At 49.8% G+C, this 21,612-nt stretch overlaps 1 protein-coding gene across 1 annotated transcript in view; it reads left to right on the top strand.

Moving 5' to 3' along the window:
- TIE1 (tyrosine kinase with immunoglobulin like and EGF like domains 1) overlaps window positions 1-21,612 on the top strand; it is a 538,492-nt gene that overhangs the window by 373,410 nt on the left and 143,470 nt on the right. The window contains exons 11-12 of the mRNA XM_069642443.1: window positions 4,637-4,774; window positions 10,516-10,803. Of these exons, the coding sequence (XP_069498544.1) occupies window positions 4,637-4,774; window positions 10,516-10,803 (426 nt within the window). The remainder of the gene's footprint in view (window positions 1-4,636; window positions 4,775-10,515; window positions 10,804-21,612) is intronic.

Genomic DNA, 21,612 nt, shown 5'->3' with positions numbered 1-21,612 from the left:
TATATAGAGCATTGCTTACTTCTTGGCAGTCTCAGTTCTAGGAATGTAGCGCCCTTCTTGCTTCTTGGCAGTCTCCGTCCTAGGGATATAGTGCACTGCTTGCTCCTTGGTAGTCTCATTCCTAGGGGTGTAGCGCCCTGCTTGCTTCTTGGCAGTCTCAGTCCTATGGATGTATCGCCGTGCTTGCTTCTTGGCAGTCTCAGTCCCAGGGATGTAGCACCCTGCATGCTTCTTGGCAGTCTCAGTCATAGATTTATATAGAGCATTGCTTACTTCTTGGCAGTCTCAGTTCTAGGGATGTAGCGCCCTGCTTGCTTCTTGGCAGTCTCAGTCCTATGGATATAGTACCCTGCTTGCTTCTTGGCAGTCTCAGTCCTATGGATATTACGCCCTGCTTGCTTCTTGGCAGTCTCGGTCCTAGAGATATATAGAGCATTGCTTGCTTCTTGGCAGTCTCAGTCCTAGGGATGTAGCGCCCTGCTTGCTTCTTTTCAGTCTCAGTCCTAGGGATGTAGTGCTCTGCTTGCTTCTTGGCAGTCTCAGTCCTAGGGATGTAGCAATCTGCTTGCTTCTTGGCAGTCTCTGTCCTAGGGATGTAGCGCCCTGCTTGCTTCTTGGCAGTCTCAGTCCTCAGTCAGGATGTAGCGCCCTGCTTGCTTCTTTTCAGTCTCAGTCCTAGGGATGTAGCGCTGTGCTTGCTTCTTGGCAGTCTCAGTCCTAGGGATATAGTGCCCTGCTTGCTTCTTTGCAGTCTCATTCCCAGGGATGTAGTGCCCTGCTTGCTTCGTGGCAGTCGCAGTCCTAGAGATTTATAGAGCATTGCTTGCTTCTTGGTAGTCTCAGTCATAGGGATATAGTGCCCTGCTTGCTTCTTGGTAGTCTCCTTCCTAGGGGTGTAGCGCCCTGCTTGCTTCTTGGTAGTCTCATTCCTAGGGATGTAGTGCCCTGCTTACTTCTTGGCAGTCTCAGTCCTAGGGATGTAGCGCCCTGCTTTCTTCTTGGCAGTCTCAGTCCTAGAGATATATAGAGCATTGATTGCTTCTTGGCAGTCTCAGTCCTAGGGATATAGTGCCCTGCTGGCTTCTTGGCAGTCTCATTCCTAGGGATGTAGCGCCCTGCTTGCTTCTTGGCAGTTTCAGTCCTAGGGGTGTAGTGTCCTGCTTGCTTCTTGGCAGTCTCAGTCTTAGGGATATAGTGCCCTGCTTGCTTCTTGGTAGTCTCCTTCCTAGGGGTGTAGCGCCCTGCTTGCTTCTTGGCAGTCTCAGTCCTATGGATGTAGCGCCCTGCTTTCTTCTCGGTAGTCTCAGTCCTAGATATATATAGAGCATTGCTTGCTTCTTGGCAGTCTCAGTCCTAGGGATATAGTGCCCTGCTGGCTTCTTGGCAGTCTCATTCCTAGGGATGTAGCGCCCTGCTTGCTTCTTGGCAGTTTCAGCCCTAGGGGTGTAGTGTCCTGCTTGCTTCTTGGCAGTCTCAGTCCTAGGGATATAGTGCCTTGCTTGCTTCTTGGTAGTCTCATTCCTAGGGGTGTAGCACCCTGCTTGCTTCTTGGTAGTCTCATTCCTAGGGATGTAGCGCCCTGCTTGCTTCTTGGCAGTCTCAGTCCTAGGGATGTAGCGCCCTGCTTTCTTCTCAGCAGTCTCAGTCCTAGAGATATATAGAGCATTGCTTGCTTCTTGGCAGTCTCAGTCCTAGGGATATAGTGCCCTGCTGGCTTCTTGGCAGTCTCATTCCTAGGGATGTAGCGCCCTGCTTGCTTCTTGGCAGTTTCAGTCCTAGGGGTGTAGTGTCCTCCTTGCTTCTTGGCAGTCTCAGTCTTAGGGGTATAGTGCCCTGCATGCTTCTTGGCAGCCTCAGTCTTAGGGATATAGTGCCCTGCTTGCTTCTTGGCACTCAGAGTCCTAGGGATGTAGCGCCCTGATTGCTTGTTGGCAGTCTCATTCCTTGGGATATAGAGCATGTCAACCCTCTGTTCTGTAGGTAATTGTTCGGCCTCATTTCTGTACAGGTGAGTATCATGCTTGTCTGTAGATGGGTGCCCAACTCCATTCTATAGATTTGTGCCTCCCTCTTGTCTTTAAATGTCCCCACAACCACGGTTCTATAAATGTGTACCTCGGTTTTGTAGCTGTGTCCCCATTTTGTGTATCTGTAGATATGTATCCCCCCCCATTGTATAGGTGTGTATCTCTGTTCTCTAGATGTTTGTCTTCTGTAATCTGTAGCTGTTTGTGTGTGCCACTAGTCTGACTGTGTGTGACTCTCTCTGTTCTGTACAAGTGTGTCTTCCTCTGAACCATTGATTTGTGTGTGTCCCTATTCTGTAGATGTGTGTCTTCCTCTGAACCATTGATTTGTGTGTGTCCCTATTCTGTAGATGTGTGTCTTCCTCTGGCCTTTAGATATGTGCCCCCGCCCCCCATGGTCTGCAGATGTGTATCTATGTATCTGTCCCCCCCCTGGTCTATGAATGATTGACTCTTATCTGTTATGTAGATGTGCATCTCTTTCTGGTTTGCAGATGTGTGTCTCTCTCTGGCCTATAGATATGTGTTTCCCCCTATTCCGTAGATCTTTATCTCTGTCTCTGTACCCCACTGGTCTATAGATCAGTGTCTCCTTCCATTCTGTAGATCTGTGTCTCCCCCATGGCCGGTAGATGTGTATCTATGTCTCTGTTCTCCTCTGGTCTATAGATGATAGATGTTTGTCTCTTACTGGTTTGTAGATGTGTGTGCCTCTCCCCTGGTCTGTAGATGTGTTTCTGCCCCTTTTATGTAGATGTGTGTCTCCCCCATGGCCTGTAGATGTTTGTTTGTTTGTTTGTTTGTTTATTTGATATAGCGCAAAACCAAACCCGCAGGTAGCCGGGTGCAAGCATTACAAGGATACTTGAGAGCTTAGTTACAATGGAAAACAGATGTATATCTATGTCTCCGTTCCCCTCTGGTCTATAGATGATTGCCTCCATCTATTCTGTAAATGTTTGTCTCTTTCTGGTTTGTAGATGTATGTGACTCCCTCTCTCTGTTTATTAGATGTTTGTCTCTATGCAGGTGTTTGTTCACCCACTGTTTTACAGTCCACCTCTGTCTATATATGTGTCTCCACCCCTGCCTGTAGATGTGGTCTCCCTTTTGTCTATAGATGTGTCTCCACCTCTGCCTGTAGATGTGGCCTCCCTTTTGTCTATAGATGTGTCTCCACTCTGCCTGTAGATGTGGTCTCCCTTTTGTCTATAGATGGGTCTCCACCTCTGCCTGTAGATGGGGTCTCCCTTTTGTCTATAGATGTGTTTCCACCTCTGCCTGTAGATGTGGTCTCCCTTTTGTCTATAGATGGATCTCCACCTCTGCCTGTAGATGTGGTCTCCCTTTTGTCTACAGATGTGTTTCCACCTCTGCCTGTAGATGTGGTCTCCCTTTTGTCTATAGATGGATCTCCACCTCTGCCTGTAGATGTGGGCTCCCTTTTGTGTATAGATGTGTTTCCACCTCTGCCTGTAGATGTGGTCTCCCTTTTGTCTTTAGATGGATCTCCACCTCTGCCTGTAGATTTAGTCTCCCTTTTGTCTATAGATGTGTCTCCACCTCTACCTGTAGATGTTGTCTCCCTTTTGTCTATAGATGGGTCTCCACCTCTGCCTGTAGATGTGGTCTCCCTTTTGTCTATAGATGTGTCTCCACCTCTGCCTGTAGATGTGGTCTCTCTTTTGTCTATAGATGGGTCTTCACTTCTGCCTGTAGATGTGGTCTCCCTTTTGTCTATAGATGTGTCTCCACCTCTGCCTGTAGATGTGGTCTTCCTTTTGTCTATAGATGACTCTCCACCTCTACCTGTAGATGTGGTCTCCCTTTTGTCTATAGATGTGTCTCCACCTCTGCTTGTAGATGTGGTCTCTCTTTTGTCTATAGATGAGTCTTCACCTCTGCCTGTAGATGTGGTCTCCCTTTTGTCTATAGATGTGTTTCCACCTCTGCCTGTAGATGTGGTCTCCCTTTTGTCTATAGATGACTCTCCACCTCTGCCTGTAGATGTGGTCTCCCTTTTGTCTATAGATGTGTTTCCACCTCTGCCTGTAGATGTGGTCTCCATTTTGTCTATAGATGACTCTCCACGTCTGCCTGTAGATTTGGTCTCCCTTTTGTCTATAGATGTGTCTCCACCTCTGCCTGTAGATGTGGTCTCCCCTTTGCCTGAAGATGTGTGTCTCCATATTTTGTGCAGATATGTGTACACCTCAGTTCTAAAGATGAGCACCTCCGTCTGTTCTGTGGATGCGACTCTGCTGCTGGTCTGGTGTGTGTGTGTGTGTTGGTGGGCACATGCACACCACTGTTCTGTTGATGTGTATGTTCTGTTGATGTGTATGTACTTTTGTATGCATATGTGTTCCCGCAGTAGTATGCATAAGTGCCCCCTCTCTCCTGCAGCTGGTGCCACCATCCTCATTTTTCAATATGCGACCCCTGTGTTTTGGTAATCTCAGCCCTCAATGTTCTATGAGGGGTGTGTTTCCCCTTGGGCTCCCTAGACATGTTTACTTCACGTGCTCCATAGACATGGCTATTTCTTTGTAGCTTGCATGTGTGTGTGATTTCTGACTCTGAATGTTTTTGCCTTCTATTTTTCTTAGTTGAAAACAATGAAAACATCACGCTGATGAACCTTAGACCAAGAACTGCCTACCAGGTGCAAGTGCAGCTGATGCGACCGGGCCTCGGGGGAGAGGGCCAACTGGGACCCGTGGCCATCATGGAGACGGATTGTCCAGGTACCTGCAAGGTTTCTCCTCTACAGAGTGAAAGCGCCACAGGGGCTCCGATGTTCGGCCAATCAGAGGTCTTTATGTGGTCTGTAGGAAGTGCTGGGTCTCCCAGAATCTTTGCCAACCTGGAAGAGCACTGATAGGCATTCACTGAAGCTGTGCACAATAACCTTAATGACCTAGGACTCATTTAGAATGAGGTGGTAATTTCCTTTTATAAATACCTCCAAACTCAAATACTGTTACCGCATGTGGTATCCATTCAGTAATGGCACTGCCTGGTGAAATTTTTATTGGCGGGTGTATTTCCCAGAAATATTCATGAGCAACTGAGTGAAGCGTTAGAGCCAGAAGCAACCAAGGAGGAGTTGGGTGCGCTCTCCCCATGAGAAAATATTTTGAATTATGGATTAAAATGGTGAACTTTTCAGCACACTAAGTGAACAATTTGGTAAAACACCAGATAGTTTGTAATTGGTTTTATAGGGTAACTCAGGAAAACATCCAATAGATGCAAGTCATCAACAGTGCATGGGAGCATTTAGTAACACATTTTTATGATAACTTTCACCACAATATGTGCCAGTTTAAATACATGTTCACGCTGGCTGTGCCCGTATATATCCTTGCTGGCTGCACCAATATATGGCAATATTTCCATTTAAAAGCATACTTATGTTTGCTTTCACATAATGCCAGTAATTATACTATAAGAAATCAAGTAAATGCTGGTTCTGCCAATATATGGCAGTATACCCTTGTAAGAGCATACCCCTGTTGGTTTTGCAATGAAAAAATGCCATGCCACAATAAAAAAACATGTCCAAACTGGCTGCATCAAAATACTAGCCTGGCCACGTAATAAAACATCATGATTGCTTGATCATAGATGCACAGTAAAAAAAAAATGGCAAGGAGCAATAAGAAATAGCTAAACTGGCTGCACAAACATGCCAGGTTAGCCACATAATAACACATATCCCAATTGCTTTATCTCAGAAGCCCAGCAAAAAATGGAATGCCAAAGAAATAGCTAGACTGGCTGCACCAAAATTCCAGTCTAACTATCTATTAACATACAACATGATTTTTTATTATAGATGTTCAGGAAACCATTCCATGTGAAAGAAATACCGAGACTATGTCAGTCTAGCCACATGATAATGCTTTTCATGCTTGTATTAGCAAAGATGCCCAGTTAAAAATGTCATGCCACAGTAAGAAATTCCTAGCTAGACTGGCTGCACCAAAATGCCAGTAAAGCTACGTAAAAACACTTATCATGCTTGCTTTATCAAAGATGTCCATTAAAAAATGTCTGGGCTGGCTGCACTAAAAGGCCAGTCTAGCCACATAATAAGACTTATCATGCTTGCTTGATCAGATGCCGATCATGCTTGTATCCTTCTAAACCACACATCCCACAAAATCAGTGGGCCGGCTCAAACATGCAATTGCACACCACACACATTCATGCAAGATTCACTGGCTTATGCACACAGCATTCACTCACACATGCATACACCATATACCCGTTCATTCAAACGCACAACCAACACCCACCCATGTATCATCCACATATGCATTTATTCACACATGCTTACATAAAAACATTTTCTTATTGCCCTAAGCCCAGTCCATTCAGCTCATTACCAAACACCTCTTCCCAGAGAACCCCTCTGAAGCCCTCCGGCTCCAGTGACACACAAATGGGAACCAGGAAGTAAACTGTGCATCCTGGTTCTGCACGATCGTGCAGGAGCATGAGCGCTTCTTACGCATATCCCTAGACTGTCTGAATGTTGCCCAGCCTGCATGCCTAATGGGCAATGCAAGGCAGGTGAGGCAAAAAGCCCTCAGGCTTGCATATTCTATTGGACATGCATGCTGGGTAACAAAGACTGTCAAAGTGAAACCCAACATTACACTTAGACTGAGGATTATTCAAGTGGTAGTTAGTAAAGGTGAGGTAAAGGTGAGGTGGGGAAAAGAAGAAACAAGGGCGTGAAAAACTTACCGGAATGGGACCCAAGAAATAGTGAACGAGAGTGCAAATGAGGATAAAGGGCAGCAGAATGACACCACGAGGACAGAAACACTAAAGAGGAGGAAAGGGGAATTGGCACAGCGAGGTCAAGCCGGTCAAGTGGCACAGCGAGTAGAGCTTGCTAACGCAGGTTCGAATCCCGGCGGGGCCAAACTCAGCCTTTTATCCTTCCGAGGTCGATAAATGAGCACCACACACCGTGGGTAATAATAAGCAGCGCTCAGATACCTGAGGGTTTGTAGCGCTATATAAATGCCAAATTATTATTGTACAAATGACAGAATCAGAAGTCGATTGGAAAATATGGAGACTGACGCGGGCAGTTCAAGAACATAGCGCCAAGACTGCCCGGACTTGTACATAAAGCTGAGACGGGGGTCCCTGCAGGAAGCAACGAGGAGAGGCAGGAGACTGCCAACAGAAAAGGGCCTCGTCATGGGAAGTGCATGGGTAGGACTGGAAGGAAGAGCAAGACCTGAGAAAATAATGGGTTCTGTCATAAGGCATTGACAGGGGAAGTGCCAGGGTAGCACTGGAAGACGGATGTTAGGGAGAATTCTCATTCTTTGGCTAATTTCCCTTCCCTATAGAGTCCCCCAGCAGCTTTGCTGGATTTGAAGGGTTTATTTATTTTTACCTGCTAAGAGTGAGACTCTTTTTCCCACTCTTAGGCATTTTTGCTATGTGTGTTCTAGGCTATTTTTGTGTTTAATGCCTATGGGATCTTTCTCAACCCCATACGAACCATCTTTATGCACATGTGTCCCACAGCACCCTCAGTGCAGTGACACAGGGGTGTCGTAGCGACCCCCAAACATAGACTCCATACCCTGGGACCGACTACTGTCTCCTAGGGCATGTAACGTCCCCATTGACTTTACTAGTCAAATCCTATGAACTAAACCAGTACAACCCGTCTTACTATGGAGGTACTGGAAGGGGTTAATAGTTTTTCCCCTATGTTCATTTTCGAGGGGGTAACCTAAAGTTCCTCTCTCAAAAGTTTCGACCGCAAATATTTCTGTATGGGATTTTCCCATTGTTCGAGGCTACCACTTTTTCTGACAGCCTCTAACATACCGCCAGTGCATTTTAATATTAACTTTGCTCCGGTGGGTTTTTATTGCCAGAACTTTAATATAACTTCTTTCTGGTGCCTTTCTCTACAATCCTAACTCAGGTCGGGGATACTTTGTTGGTCCGTTTGGCGAGCTTCTGCCCAGAAGCCCTCCTTCCGGTGCCACTGAGTCTGGGGTGGGTCCATTGTGTGGGAGGGGGAGTAGGACCCCTGGACAGGGTTGCCTCCGCAACCCAGGTCGCACTCTCTCCTGATAGGCTGGAGGGTCTCCCGCCAATATGACCACTCCACTGTGAGAGTGACAGCTAGGCTGTATGAATGGGGATCTTTTTGCATAAAAGCAGGTTCCTGAGGACTGGAAGAGCAAGACATCGCCACTGGAACTAAGAAGCCGAAGAGGAGAGAAGCCAAAGACATCTGCAACGACTGAACCACCGGTGAAGCCCTGATTAGAAGTGTATAAAATAAATATATATCTACTTTTTAACTACAAGCTTTGATCAGTGTTTCTTTGTTCCATAGTCTACTGGGCCTAATGTGTAAACCCTGAATACTGCTCATCTCCCTCTTGAGATAAGTCTGACTGCTCAGCCACAGCTACCAACTAAATCTTTGTGGTACGGACTGATACCAAAGGGGATTTATTGCTCTCACCTGTAGTCCTAATCTGGTGTATTGCTCCCTAAGGGAACTGCACTGGATTCTGCCTAACAACGGACCTGAGAAAATAATTGGTTCTGGCATAAGGCACTGACACGGGAAGTGCCGGGGTAGGACAGGAAATAGGAGCAAGACCTGAGAAAATAATAGGACCTGGAAAAGGCCTTTCTCTGGGAGCCGCAGGAAAACTCTATGCCGTGCAGGAGTGTTGCTAGGTCTGGAAAAGATCCGGGGCTACGCTAATGTAAGAACTGTCGGGACCCGGGGTTAGCTAAGCCTTTTGATTGTATCCCCTGAGCTTCTATCTGGGGCTACAACCAAAAGACCCGGGGCTATAGCCCCCTAAGCACCCTCCCCCTAGTGACGCCGAATTGAGGAGCCCTGGGCTCAGGGACCAGCACACATCAGAACCGGAAACAATACCCCCGTGCACAAAGTTCCCAGATTCCAAATTGTAATGTATAACTTTTAATGGCACACAGTTTTTTAGTAGCCAAGAGTGTAATTTAGGGAATGTTTGTGGGAAATTCTGCATTTTAAATAACATTGGAGAAGTGGTATTGGCCAAAGAGACCAGCTGCAAATTACAGAAAATGCCATGGGCTATGCCAAGCTCTATTGCTGTTGACATGCATCCCCGCCTGGCAGCTCTTGCTTCCTGACAAAGGCATATCAAAGGGTTACTCTATGTCAGTAGCAATCGGAATGTATTAACTGGATTAGGTAAGTGATTCGGCGAAGAATGCTGAGGGCGATAATAGAGACATTTATATTGATAACTGAGCAGGTACGGGGCAGATGGTTGAAGGGGGTTGTTGTACAGGCAGGTTATGTACAATACCCATGGGGCGTGTTCGCAATCTCACTGGAAGTGTACTTGGGCAATACAGTAGATCATAGCACCGCTGAGCTGATGCCATGCGTATGCCAGCATTTGCAATGTAAAACTTCATTTTGCTTGCTTACTCACTCACTTTCTCCGCCACTCCCCCATTCATCCACCTGATCACCCTCACTCACCCACCCACCACTTACTCACTCACTCATGGTGCTCCCCACACTCCCTTTGCCACTTCACTGACTCGCTCACCCACTTACCCCCCCTACTCACACTCAATTATCCCCACCACTTGCTCACTCATCCATTCACACACCCACTGTACTCAGTGCGCTCACTAACTCACTGGCACACTCACTAATCTCATTTCACTCACTCGGTGCTTTACACCTGGCACACAGTTTTAAAGGCACCACACAGAGCATTCACTTTCCAGCGACCCAGTGAATTGTACAGGGCCACTCCTATGGAACAGCATATGTTGCGATAGTGACGCATGGAGTTTGGACCCCTGCACCACCTCATACCTGTCCTACCCTCTTCCTCCCCATCTACTGGACGTACCTTTGTACTCTGCCACCTCTAAACACTGCTTTGGATTAACCTACTGCGTTTCCTCCACACTTTAAGGAAACGCTTGAGCACATTTCAAGCCTTTCACACGACCACACACCTACTGACTGTTCCTGCTATTTGAGGTCCACTTTTCTGCCCCTCGTATTTATGATTATGCACTGTAGCCCTGCTTTGCTCCCCTCACTCAGCTCGCCTCAGCACATTTGAGTCTCTTTGCACAAGCACTCACTGCCTTCCTGCCTATTCAGTGCTGCACCACTCATTCATGGTCTGTTTGTGTGCAGTTGCTCTCACTTGGCCCTCATACTTCACACTTCCCAGCTCTTCTCCCCCTCAGACTCAGTTTTGTATTTCTGGGGTGGGGCAACGATTTGCCAATTTACAGGCATACTTCTGTACTGGAAGACCAGTAGGGTGGTACCAGCAGAGTATAAAGAATACCTTCATTACTTATAACCCCAGTCCTCCTGCCTCCCTTCCACCCTCTCGCTCACAGCATGGGCTCACTCCCTCACCCACTCACGCTATGGCTTTACCTCTTCACGCAGAGCCGACAGTGAAGCCAGTGATCGAGGGCCACTCGGTTGAGGGCCGGAACACGTTGAACGTCGCTTGGCGCCTTCCGTATCTGCCGACCGGCACTGGCTTCTTGGTGCGCCTCTTCCAAGCTGACAGGGTCCTCATCCACGAGGAGAAGGTGCCGTCCATGTACGTGCACTCCGCCCGCATCCCCAACCTGGAGTACGACAAGGAGTACCAGCTGGATGTGCTCATCTACCACTGCACCAGCCGGGGACCCCCCTCCGACCTACTGAAGATCAAGATCAGCAGCAAAGGTACTGTGTTCTGTTTTTTTTGAGGGAGTTCCTTTACAAGACTCCCTGTGCATTGCTGAAGCTCGCCTTTGGGGTGTCAGGTAGACGCAGGTGGTTGGTACTGTCTTTGTGATACATAAACAACATTGGGGTCTCGGCAAGTGGCTCAGGGGGTACTTAGGCTGTGTCTGGTGAGCTGCAGCCTGGTGGTAGCATTGCAGGTCCTTCTCAAGTGAGGGAGTGAGTGAGTGAGTGAGATCATTTAGATAGGTCCCACTGTGAAAATGTATCACCTCTTGGCGCTGATCATCAATGCAGAGAAGATGAAGTCAAAATCCAAACACTAACAGGTAAATCATTGAGTTTTAAGAAGAGCTCCAAACTGTTGATGATTTGGTTTAAGTCTGATGATATGATATGATACTTTATTTATATAGCGCCTATACACAATGGCCCTCATTACGACCCTGGCGGAATTCGGAAAACGATGGCGGAAATGCAATACCGCCATCGAATAGCGCTCGGTGCGACTATGACCCGTCACCGCAAAGTACGAAGCCATTAGCGACACCGTAGTGAACGCCAACGCTAACTGCACCAAGCACGCGCGCGCGCGCCATGCCAAACCGTAAACACCACCATGGCGCAAGGGTACGCTAATTCCGACCCTAGCGGACATGTACCTAACGCCATCAAGCATGGCGGAATGTACCATTCCGCCATGGTGAGAAGTACGGCATCGCGAATCAACCGTAAACGGCCCCACTGAGTGCCTGTACACCGCTCCCTGCCCACAAAGTACAACTCCCCGTAGGTGCAATGAAGTCACAATGCAACCAGTGAAATGTACAAGTCACCCATGCATGCCAACGAACAAAAGAAACACAAGAGGGGCCAATGGGAGCTGCAGGGCACAGATGGCACGAATACAGAAGCCAATCCAATGGACATGACCACAGTCCCCCCCCCCCCCCGAAACGCACGCAAACACAGGCACCTGTGACCAGCAATATTCCGAAAATCACATCATGCCACCAGTCCACCTGGCTGACCGGCATCTGTTACACAAAACCCAATCCCCCGCCCCTGAGCATGACAACATTCAAACAGTCATATTGGCAGCCCCCATCCCTGACCTCACTGGGCTTCGTAGGCAAACGCGCCCAGTACAGTACCACGCAACTAAACTCCGAAGCTGGAACCCAATGCAGATCTCCTCACAATACATCGCTCCCCAAATAGGAATATGCCACATCACTTGCAAAGAAGAACGCTACACGGGCCAAATCAGAATAGAAATTTAATGCACAACAAAATCACCAAGCCCATACAGCCATTAGGCCATGAACTCCAAAACACATTTCACCATTGTGGGCTGCATCCGCAAGAAATGACCAGCCACTACTTGTGTGACGCCCTGTTCCATCATGGTACACAGAGCCACATTCACGTACGAAAAGGCAACATGGAAGCGCACAGAACCGCAGGGCCGTCCCAATGGGGAGGCACTAGTCCAGCTGAAAGGCCGAAATGTTGCTCCGAGCCACCAGTACTGCGTAAGGGCATGTGGCCCATTGGCGATCGTCCCATAAGATCGTAATGCTGCTCCACTGATTAACACGAAGCAGCAGGTGTCGGGAGTAAAAGCCATCTGCAGGAGTGGCATACAGATGGCAGTGGCAAAAGGGGAGGAGATACCTGTCAACCAAAAGAAAAGAAAAAGAATAGAATGGCCATCAGAACTACATTCGAACAACTCACTTCAATGATCACACTAAATCCACAGCCATATGCATGCTAGCCCACTCCAAAGGATCATCACCACCCAAAAACCACTTGCGACTCATAACTATCTATATCGAGGTGTAAACACCATCACAAACGAGTGTACCTGTGCATGCGTCTGTCAAAACAGAATCCATCAGATGGGATTGGTAACGTGCATGGACACAAGTGTCTGAGGGCGCGTCGAGACAGGGAGGGCTCAACAAGGCCAGATAGACGATGGTCCCACTATGGCAGCCCTGCATCACATAGCGCAGGGGAGGCGGATAGATTCCAAGAAGCCCTGTACATGGCAAACTCTGTATCAAATCACCTGCCCATGCATCCATTCATCATTCCCTCATCCCGGGATTAAAACGCCTGAATATTTACTCACATAACATTAGAAATATCCATTGAGTCTGTGCGTTATGCAGCCTGCAAAATCCACAGTGCCCCAGCCCGTAATTCCAGTGTAGTGAAGTAACATGTATTTGGGAACGTCCGGCCTCATCGCCCACGTCGCTATTGCGCATCCCAAACCATTCATATCAATCATTGCATCCTCGCCATGGCCCCTGTCTCAAGGACATTGAACAATAGAACGTTATATTTGCAGTCAGACCTGTGGGCATTTCCTCGCCGCTAGCTGAAAACCGAAAGCGCCGCCCTTCGAATTCCTCATTTGCAACATCACGTCGAAGAGGCATCTGTGGCCGTTTGAAATCACAAATTAATCCATCTAGTGCGGCTGTGTGTGAAAATGGCAACTGCCTTCACCCACAAATGGGACGCCCCGCCCGTCGTTGCAACTCGGTACAGTGATGCATGAGGGCCCACCGTTACTCGAGTACTACGTACCACTGACCCTTCACAAGTCTGTTCGCGACTGCACAGATAGTATGTGAAACAATGGGACCACAGCAGAATGAACATATCAACCAATGTTACACGGCCATCGGGTACAAATACATGATTGCAATAGCAAGATGCCATTCCTCGAATTGCAGCGTTGTGTGCGGGACGTGCTCGGCCAAAGGGGAGAGCAGTTTGCACAGGTGGAATGAATCACCACAGGTGGAGGCCATACAGCCTGAAAACACATAAATTGCACACCCAGTCTCCTCCCACAACCACACCCACTCCGAAATGCTACCGGCAGGACTCGTGATGTTGGCCCTGGGGGACCTGATAGCACTGCAAGTACTCCAACTCCAAGAAGAAGACGAACACCAACTACAACCGGCCGCACGGAGGAGACGCAGGAGGAGGAGGAGGGCAAGGCAGGGCCAGCAAGGGCCGCCAGCACAGCCACTACCACCACGCAGGCAGCCCGCAATCCCACGCCTCCGAGCACATCCGTTCAACCTCACTGATGAGCAGATCCACACCCTCTACCGTCTGGACCGGGACACCATAGCCGCCATTGTGGACATGACACAGGCTGACCTTGTCAGCATGATAGATAGCCCAACCGCCATCCCACCCCTACTGAAGGTGGTGTCTGTACTACACTTCCTGGCCACAGGCACCTACCAGCACACAGTCGAACAGTTGCATGGCATTTCTCAGCCACTGTTCTCACGGACACTATTGCAAGTGCTCGATGCCCTCCTGCAGCACGCAGACGACTACATCTCTCTACCACGCTCGGAGCAGGAAATTACCAACACAAAAGTGGGATTCCATGCACTTGCCGGCATACCGGGTTGCATTGGTGCCATCGACTGCACCCATGTGGAATTGGTCGTCCCACATGCCATGGAGGCCCAGTACCGCAACCGAAAACAATTTCATTCCCTGAATGTACAAATGGTGTGTGACTCCAACAGGATCATTACACATTGTTGTGCCCGATTCCCTGGATCAACCCATGATTCTATGGTCTTGAGGAACTCTACAATACCACGCTACATGGAGCGACACGCAGGGAACAGATCCTGGCTACTCGGTGAGTCTCATTACATGCATGATAATGTGGGGTATGTGATTCGGCAATGACCTGGCAGGAAGGGGGCGGGGGGGTGTGCGTACGTAGCAATGGCATTCCACATCATACGTTTATCGTCCACATACAGGTGATGCTGGATATCCACTGAAGAGATGGCTCCTCACACCAGTCCGGAACCCACGGGACCAGCATGAGGAGGACTACAACCATGCCCACTCACGTACCCGTGTAGTCATTGAACAGGCATTCGGCCTACTGAAGGGTCGTTTCCGCTGCCTCAGCAGGTCTGGCGGGGCACTCCTGTACCGCCATGAGAAGGTTGCAAAGATGGTCATGGCATGTGTCATGCTCCACAACATGTGCGTACGTAGAAATGTGCCCATGCCCCCTGACGCAGAACTGCAAGCACCTGATGATGGTCATGATGAGGGTGGGGATGTGGCAGCACCTCAAGGAGTCTGCGAGGCACCGGAGGGCCGTGACATTCGTCAGCATCTCATAGATGCATGCTTCTAGCACTCACGCCTGGTGGCTGATACATGGACACGGGACTCGTGGCACTGTGTGTGTCTGGGACATGCACAATATGGACTGTACGCCTATGATGGCCTAGTACACAAAGATCAATGTCCACACATCTCATTGGTTGATCGTGCACTGTTTATGGCATATGTGATATCATGTTGAACACCCTATCGACCCGCCACCCAAGTGAGCCCAACACACCCCCTCCACCCTCCTACCTCCCCCCCGAACACCAGTGTCCAAAGATGCTCATTGTCAGTGGGCAGTCGCTATTGCAAGCCCCCTCTGCGGGTGTCAGGGGCACCCCTGCCTGTGGAGCGCAGGTTCCTCCCAGATCTACGTTGGGGGCTGCCCTGGACGGAACTTGCAACGGATGATGTCTCTGCCTGCTCACGTCCATGCATGTCCCTGAGGGTTTGCGAGAGCTCAGTGAGCACACGGCGCACTGCGGCAAGTTCGGCACATACGTCTTTGGACGTCGCATGCAGTTCCCCCCTGAGGCTCTCGGTGCTTCTCTCCATTTGTGCCCTTAGTGTCTCTGTACCTCTCTCCATTTCTGCCCTAAGTGTCTCAGTGGATGTTTCTATGTCTGCCTTAGTGCCCCCACATTCATCGGCATGGTCCTTGAGGAGCGTGGCCAGTTGCTGCTGTTGCACGATTAACTGGTCGAGGGACTGTTGCCTCTGCTGGGCCATGGCCATTTGCGGGGGTGTCACAGAGGGGCTGTGGACCTCATGTTGCCTTGCCACAGGGCTTGTGGGGGATGGCCAGTCGTCGTCTTGTGGGTGCCCCTGCGTGGCATCCTCATGTTGTACGGGATGGGACAGACAGGGGGATTGGGACAGGTCATGGATGGATCTGACTTCGACATCCCCGTCTTCTGTGTCGGAGCATGCTGCCATCAATGGGGTGTCACCTATGGTGCTGCTGCCACCAGAGGCAGTGCCTTCTGTGGCATCCGTTGGGGGGACCTGTGGTGGTGGTGTTGTGGGCATGCTGGCTGCTGGGGTGCCTGTTGATGTTCCCTCCTCTGTGCTGCCACCTGATTTGTGCTGCTGCCGTGTCTTGATGCGTGCAGCTGAGGTGGAGGGTCTTTGGCCGTTGGTCTTGGCCCTCTTTGCAGGTGTGCTGGTAGGGGTGTCCTGATGCTCGTCGTTTGGATCGGACCCTGTGGTGGAGTAAAGGAGGGCGAGGGTTATTGATGGGTCTGTGGGAATTGGAATGGCATTGTATCACATGCATTGGGGTGGTACCTGAGGGTGATTTGGGTCGGGCCTTGGAGGTGCTTTCATTTGTGTGTGGAGTGAGGGTGCAGTTGTTTGGCAGCCTGCAGTTAGGGTGTGCCTGCTGCACGTGTAGTGCGTGTTTTAGGGGTTTTTGATTAATTATGTATTTATTGTGGGTTTTAACGTGCGCTATCAGGCCGATGTGTGTGGACGTTCTCCTGGACATGTGTTTCTGTTGCACTATGTGGACACATGGTACTTCACATGAATGGACTTTGTGGATTTGGCATTGTTTTATCTGGCCCACCTACCTGAATCTTCGGATGTCTGCACTCCTTTCTCCATCCCTCCGACTCCCTCTATGCTCTCCATTCCGATGGTGGAGGCACAGATTTCTTCCCAGGGGGTCAACTTGATGGGTGATTCAGGACCTCCCCCGGTGGCTGTGGCAATGTTGCGGTTGGCAGAGAGTATGCTGCGGACGCGTATCCGCAGGTCGTCCCATCGCTTTCGGCATTGCTGTGGGTTGCGGGGTGCGGTCCCCACCGCACTTACCCGCTGTGCCACCAGAGCCCATATGGCCTTCTTGTTTGCAAGTGCCGTCCTGGTCATTTGCGTGGAGAAGACGACGGCTGCATTCTCCTGGAGGGTCTCTGTTAGCACGGTGAGTTCCTCACGGGAGAAGTGGACCTGCCGCTTGCGGTCGCACGCTTTCTTCGCTACTTTTCCCATTTTTCTTGGTTTCGCTAGGGTGGATGACGGGTTGGGGTGTGTCTCAGGGTAGTGTTTTTGGTGGTTGTGTGGTTTTAGTGGTTTTATAGGTGTACGGCGGGATGTTTCCCGTTCCGGGCCCATGTTTTTACTTCCGTTTCCGTATATTTCCGGTCACCGTACTTTCCGGTAGGCGCACACTGCGGTGTCCGCTGTGATGGGTGGCGGTATTGCACCTAGGGCGCCGTACGGCGGCGGTGTGGGCCGTTTTGGGGTCATTTCCGCCATCGCGGACTTTGCACTTCCGCCATGCCGTGGTGCTCATGCCCGATGGGTCGGAATGGGCCGCACTTTGCTCCTTCGTGCAATGGCGGAAACGCTATTTACGCTGTGGCGGTCCGGTCAGTCACTTTCCGCCAGGGTCGTAATGAGGGCCAATGTGTTTCAAAGCGCTTCAAGGCAAGGGAGGGAACAAGGGAAAATAGAATTAACAAAAGAAACTTTAAGGCATTTAGTTTTAAATTGCGTAAAAAACGAACAAAACAGAACCACCTACTTAATACCGTTGATGGAAAACCTGTGGATGTTCCAAGAAGACGAAATATGGTCCAGATTGATATCAGGCGAATCCACAAGATGGTCAATGGCTACAGCAAACCTGATTGAGGCAACCTTCAAAGAGATAAACAAACAAGAGCACTCCGCGCCTCACAACGGAAATCCCCGCTGAGCCTTAAAAGAAGTAGTTTACTCACTACTGTTCGCTCTAGAAATCTTTAAACGACAAACCTGCGACGAAAGAAGTCGGTGGAAATGTGAATTTTTACCATATTGTATGAAGCAACGAGGAAATGAAGATTTCGTTAAATTTATCAGGGTTTCTTGTATAAAATAAAACAAAAAAAATAGAATTACATTCAAGGTATAAATTAGTTTTCGAAAATTGATTAGCAGAATTTGCTAATTAAAATTGTGTTGATTAGCAAACAAACATATTTGATTAGCAATTATGTACTCAAGACATACCATTAGGAAGAATATCACATTTCCATGTACCTCTGAAGTAATGCATTAGTGCAATGAGTGTCTGTAAAAAGTAAAGGTTAGCTGCTTAAATGGACAAAAAAAATATAGATATGATAACAAGGCTCTGTGCGGCTGGGTGCAGCCAGTGCTGCAGAGGGCAGTGTCCTTCAAATTACACGCTTCACCCTTCATTTGCTCTGTAAGGACAAGTTCAGAAGTTTCATAACACCAAAAAGTTCATAATGTTAAAGTCAAGTCATAGCCTGAGACGTAGTATGGTTTTGCAGCAGGGAGGTCAATTGTTAACTTTAGGTGGACAAGATGGCCTTGTCTCTCATTGATATCAGTGGGAGGAGCAGGGCAACTAACAGTTCTTAAGCCCGAGTCAGGGAAGCGCAAGCAGAGCATTCTAGCCCTACGCATTCATGAAAGCAATATGTATCGCTATTAGCACCTAGCACAATAGATCTGTAGCTGTACATACTGGGTGGAACTACTGATCACTAATTTGCATAAACCTCTAGTTAGCTTTGTCTATTCATTATGTAAGAGGAAATAAAGTATGCGTCTACAAGTGGATGGCATAGCAGGCAGAGAACTGGACAAACCAGGTGGAATATTGAAACAATAGGAAGACAAGGAATGTACGGTCAACTCATGGGTTCAGCACCAGCTGCACAGATTATGACACCTGCAGGTCATAAAAACGAGGTTTTCGATCAAAAATATTTGGCCATGTGATCATGTACATTGTACATATGATGCACATTCCCCAACAAAATGAACCATAGCTGACACTATGAACTTTAGATACAATAACTTTACTGAAAAACATGTAGACAATGCAGTGTCGAAATACTGTTATTATACATTTTTTAACAACTTACATTTTTAGGAAGGGAATTGCAGGACTGGTTAAAAAAAAAGAGAAATCACACATACTGGTCTGTATGACTAGGCATGGCTATGAGGGGGCAGTGGTGTTCTCTAGGGTGCCCCACAGGACACCCATGTCTGCTGTGAACTTTCAGAAGAAAGGTGGTGGTCCACCTCAGAACAGAAGAGTTTCTCCACTGGGACCCCACGATGCACCATATCAAGGCAGTTGAGAGGTCTATCAGGCAGGGTAAATTCACACTGCCGTACGCGGAGGCCTTTCCAACAGAAAGAAGGACTGTCGCAGTCCCCTGTTCTGGAAGAATCCCGACTGAAATGTATTAAGGATGTTCCCAGTGGAGGGGCGTGGCTAACTGCCAAACGATGGAGACGTAAACCTCCATTGCTCCTGTGCCGCCAGCCGAATCCTGCATCCATCCTGCGCATCTATCTACCCTAGATGGTTTAAAATTCATCCGACAGCTGTGTGATTATATGCTGCATTGACCCCCGACGAAAAGCGGAGCAGAGGTGCTGTGCGATCCTGTAGAATTGTAGTTTTGTGGCCACGGTCTCCGCGCCAACCAACGCTCCCAAGATGGCTGCCATGAGACCGTTGCAGGCAGTGGACGGAGGGATCAAGACGAGGCAGCGGAGGGCAGGCTGCAGGGAGGTGTAAACAATCCTGCCCCGGTGTCTGCGGACCGCCTGTAGCAGCGCGACACCGATCCTGCTGGTGCCTGTGGACCCAGGGGACGGGCGAGAGCATGGAGCGCCTGCCGGCCCCCACCCCCTGTGCGAGCTGGCGCACGTATTGCGGTACCGGCGCTCCTGCCCCTGAAGCGGCACTGCACGACCAGCTCTGCCCTGGCTGCTCTGTAAGGCCGAGGCGAGCCGGGAGGTTTCCCGCGAGAGGCGAGGGGTGGTGCGGAGCTGAGCCGGCTTCTGCGACTGAGAGACACGTTTGTGCGCCACTGACCCACCTCCGGCGGCATCCCTCACACACTGAGACGTGTCGAGGCCTGCTCATCAGGTCGCTGCAGCGGCGCGGGGGCTCGAGACCAACTGTGCGGTAAGAAGAGGGGGGTGGCCGCGGGCGGGGGCTCGAGTTTCAAGACACTGTCGACCCCCCCCAAACCCCCCCTGCTCGCTGGGGCGGCCCGGCTGGATCCCTGGTGTCCCCCTGGATCTACGGAGAGGGCTTGAGGGAATCGTGGACTGGGGCAAACAGGCAACTGCGCAACGGGCGACAGGGGTTCAGGAGTGGAAGAACCCACGAGCCCTGTCCCAGGAGCACGGACTGGGACACGGACTGAGCGCACATGAACCATTTCTACCCCGACCCTGCCCCATCCAGTGAAAGGAACCACAACACAAAAGATACGAGCACAAGGTGCGCTCTTTGGCCCCTCAAATAAATGGAATGAATGTGGTACACGGCATTACTGAGTAAAGGTTCGGTGGGCAACGGAGCGAAACTCTGCTGTGCAGAGCTGCCCCAACACTACATATCGCAGATCACGGTGCATACATCCCGGAATGGCTGCAGAATCCTCCCCCTGACAGTGATGGACACTAGTGTACCTACTGTATGCACCTGAAGTGACTATACGGCTTGTAACACAGAGAACTTTGCCTGCAGTCAGAGTTTAGCATGGGAGCACGCGACCAAACGGGCCTGTGCTTCACCTCTGTGCGGAACGAACTGGGTAGCCTCAATAGAATGCACAGAATTGCATGCTTGAAACTATTACGAAACCGGTAGGCACCCACCGGCTATCAATCACCTCCTGGACTGCATGAGTGCACAGACTGGTGCTCTGCTTCAGGGGACTCAGACGACTGCTAGACACAGGGAGAGATGTCCCGATGAGTGGGTGACCCCTGCACCCGGGAAAGAACTGATGCCCCAAATTGCTGTCACCTCCTCCAGCTAAACGAGGCAAGCACCTTCAACGAGGGCGTAGTGTAAGGTGTTGCTGTACAGTGTGGTGCAACCATTACTGCTTGAGCGCACATGCGTGCAGGTTCATATCCAGGGCAACCCTGTGTGGGTCTCGGTGACCGGTGGGCGCCTCGATCACAAAGTGTCATTGGACTGATAACACCACAACTGGCGCAGATCCCTGAATGCTCCGCCCACACAACGCCTGGACTCGGCGACAACACTCACGGTCCAGCGGCACTGTCAGCCTTCTGCCCCGTCGCTGTTCCCTCCTGTCCTGCCCGGGACGAACCCCTGCCAATACCGGAACAGATACCCGGAAATGGGGAAAGATTAACCCAGGAAGACCTCTACGCAGAGCAGAATTGAGCAATACGCCACCACACCATCGACTCGCTCCCTGGAGAGGCTGCAAATATCTGAATCAGACTCCATGGAAGAGGATATCTCCCTCAGAGATATAATGAGTGCCATTGCTAGCTCCAGAACTTCAATGGAAAAAAAGATGGACAGTATCGGTGCGGACGTGTCCCAACTAAGACACGCCTGCAAAAGCTGACTTCAAGCACTGGGGAGGCGGAGGCACGAATTTCAGAAACCGAAGACAGCCTACGGGGGATAAACCGCAATATGTCCGGCATGATGGCACGCATCAAGCTCCTGGAGGCGAGAGTGGACGATAGCGAAGGCAGATCCAGGCGAAACAATGTTCGCATACTTGGCCTTCCCGAGAAGGCAGAGGGGGACTGTATGGAACTATTCCTCGAGGAATGGCTTGTGGACACATATGATGCGCAATCCTTCTC

Source organism: Ambystoma mexicanum, chromosome 1q (assembly GCF_040938575.1).
Source record: "Ambystoma mexicanum isolate Mex_15411 chromosome 1q, UKY_AmexF1_1, whole genome shotgun sequence".
Classification (NCBI taxonomy): Eukaryota; Metazoa; Chordata; class Amphibia; order Caudata; family Ambystomatidae; genus Ambystoma; species Ambystoma mexicanum.
Note: the sequence above shows the minus strand (reverse complement) of the source record. Positions and strands in the feature narration are given on the sequence as shown.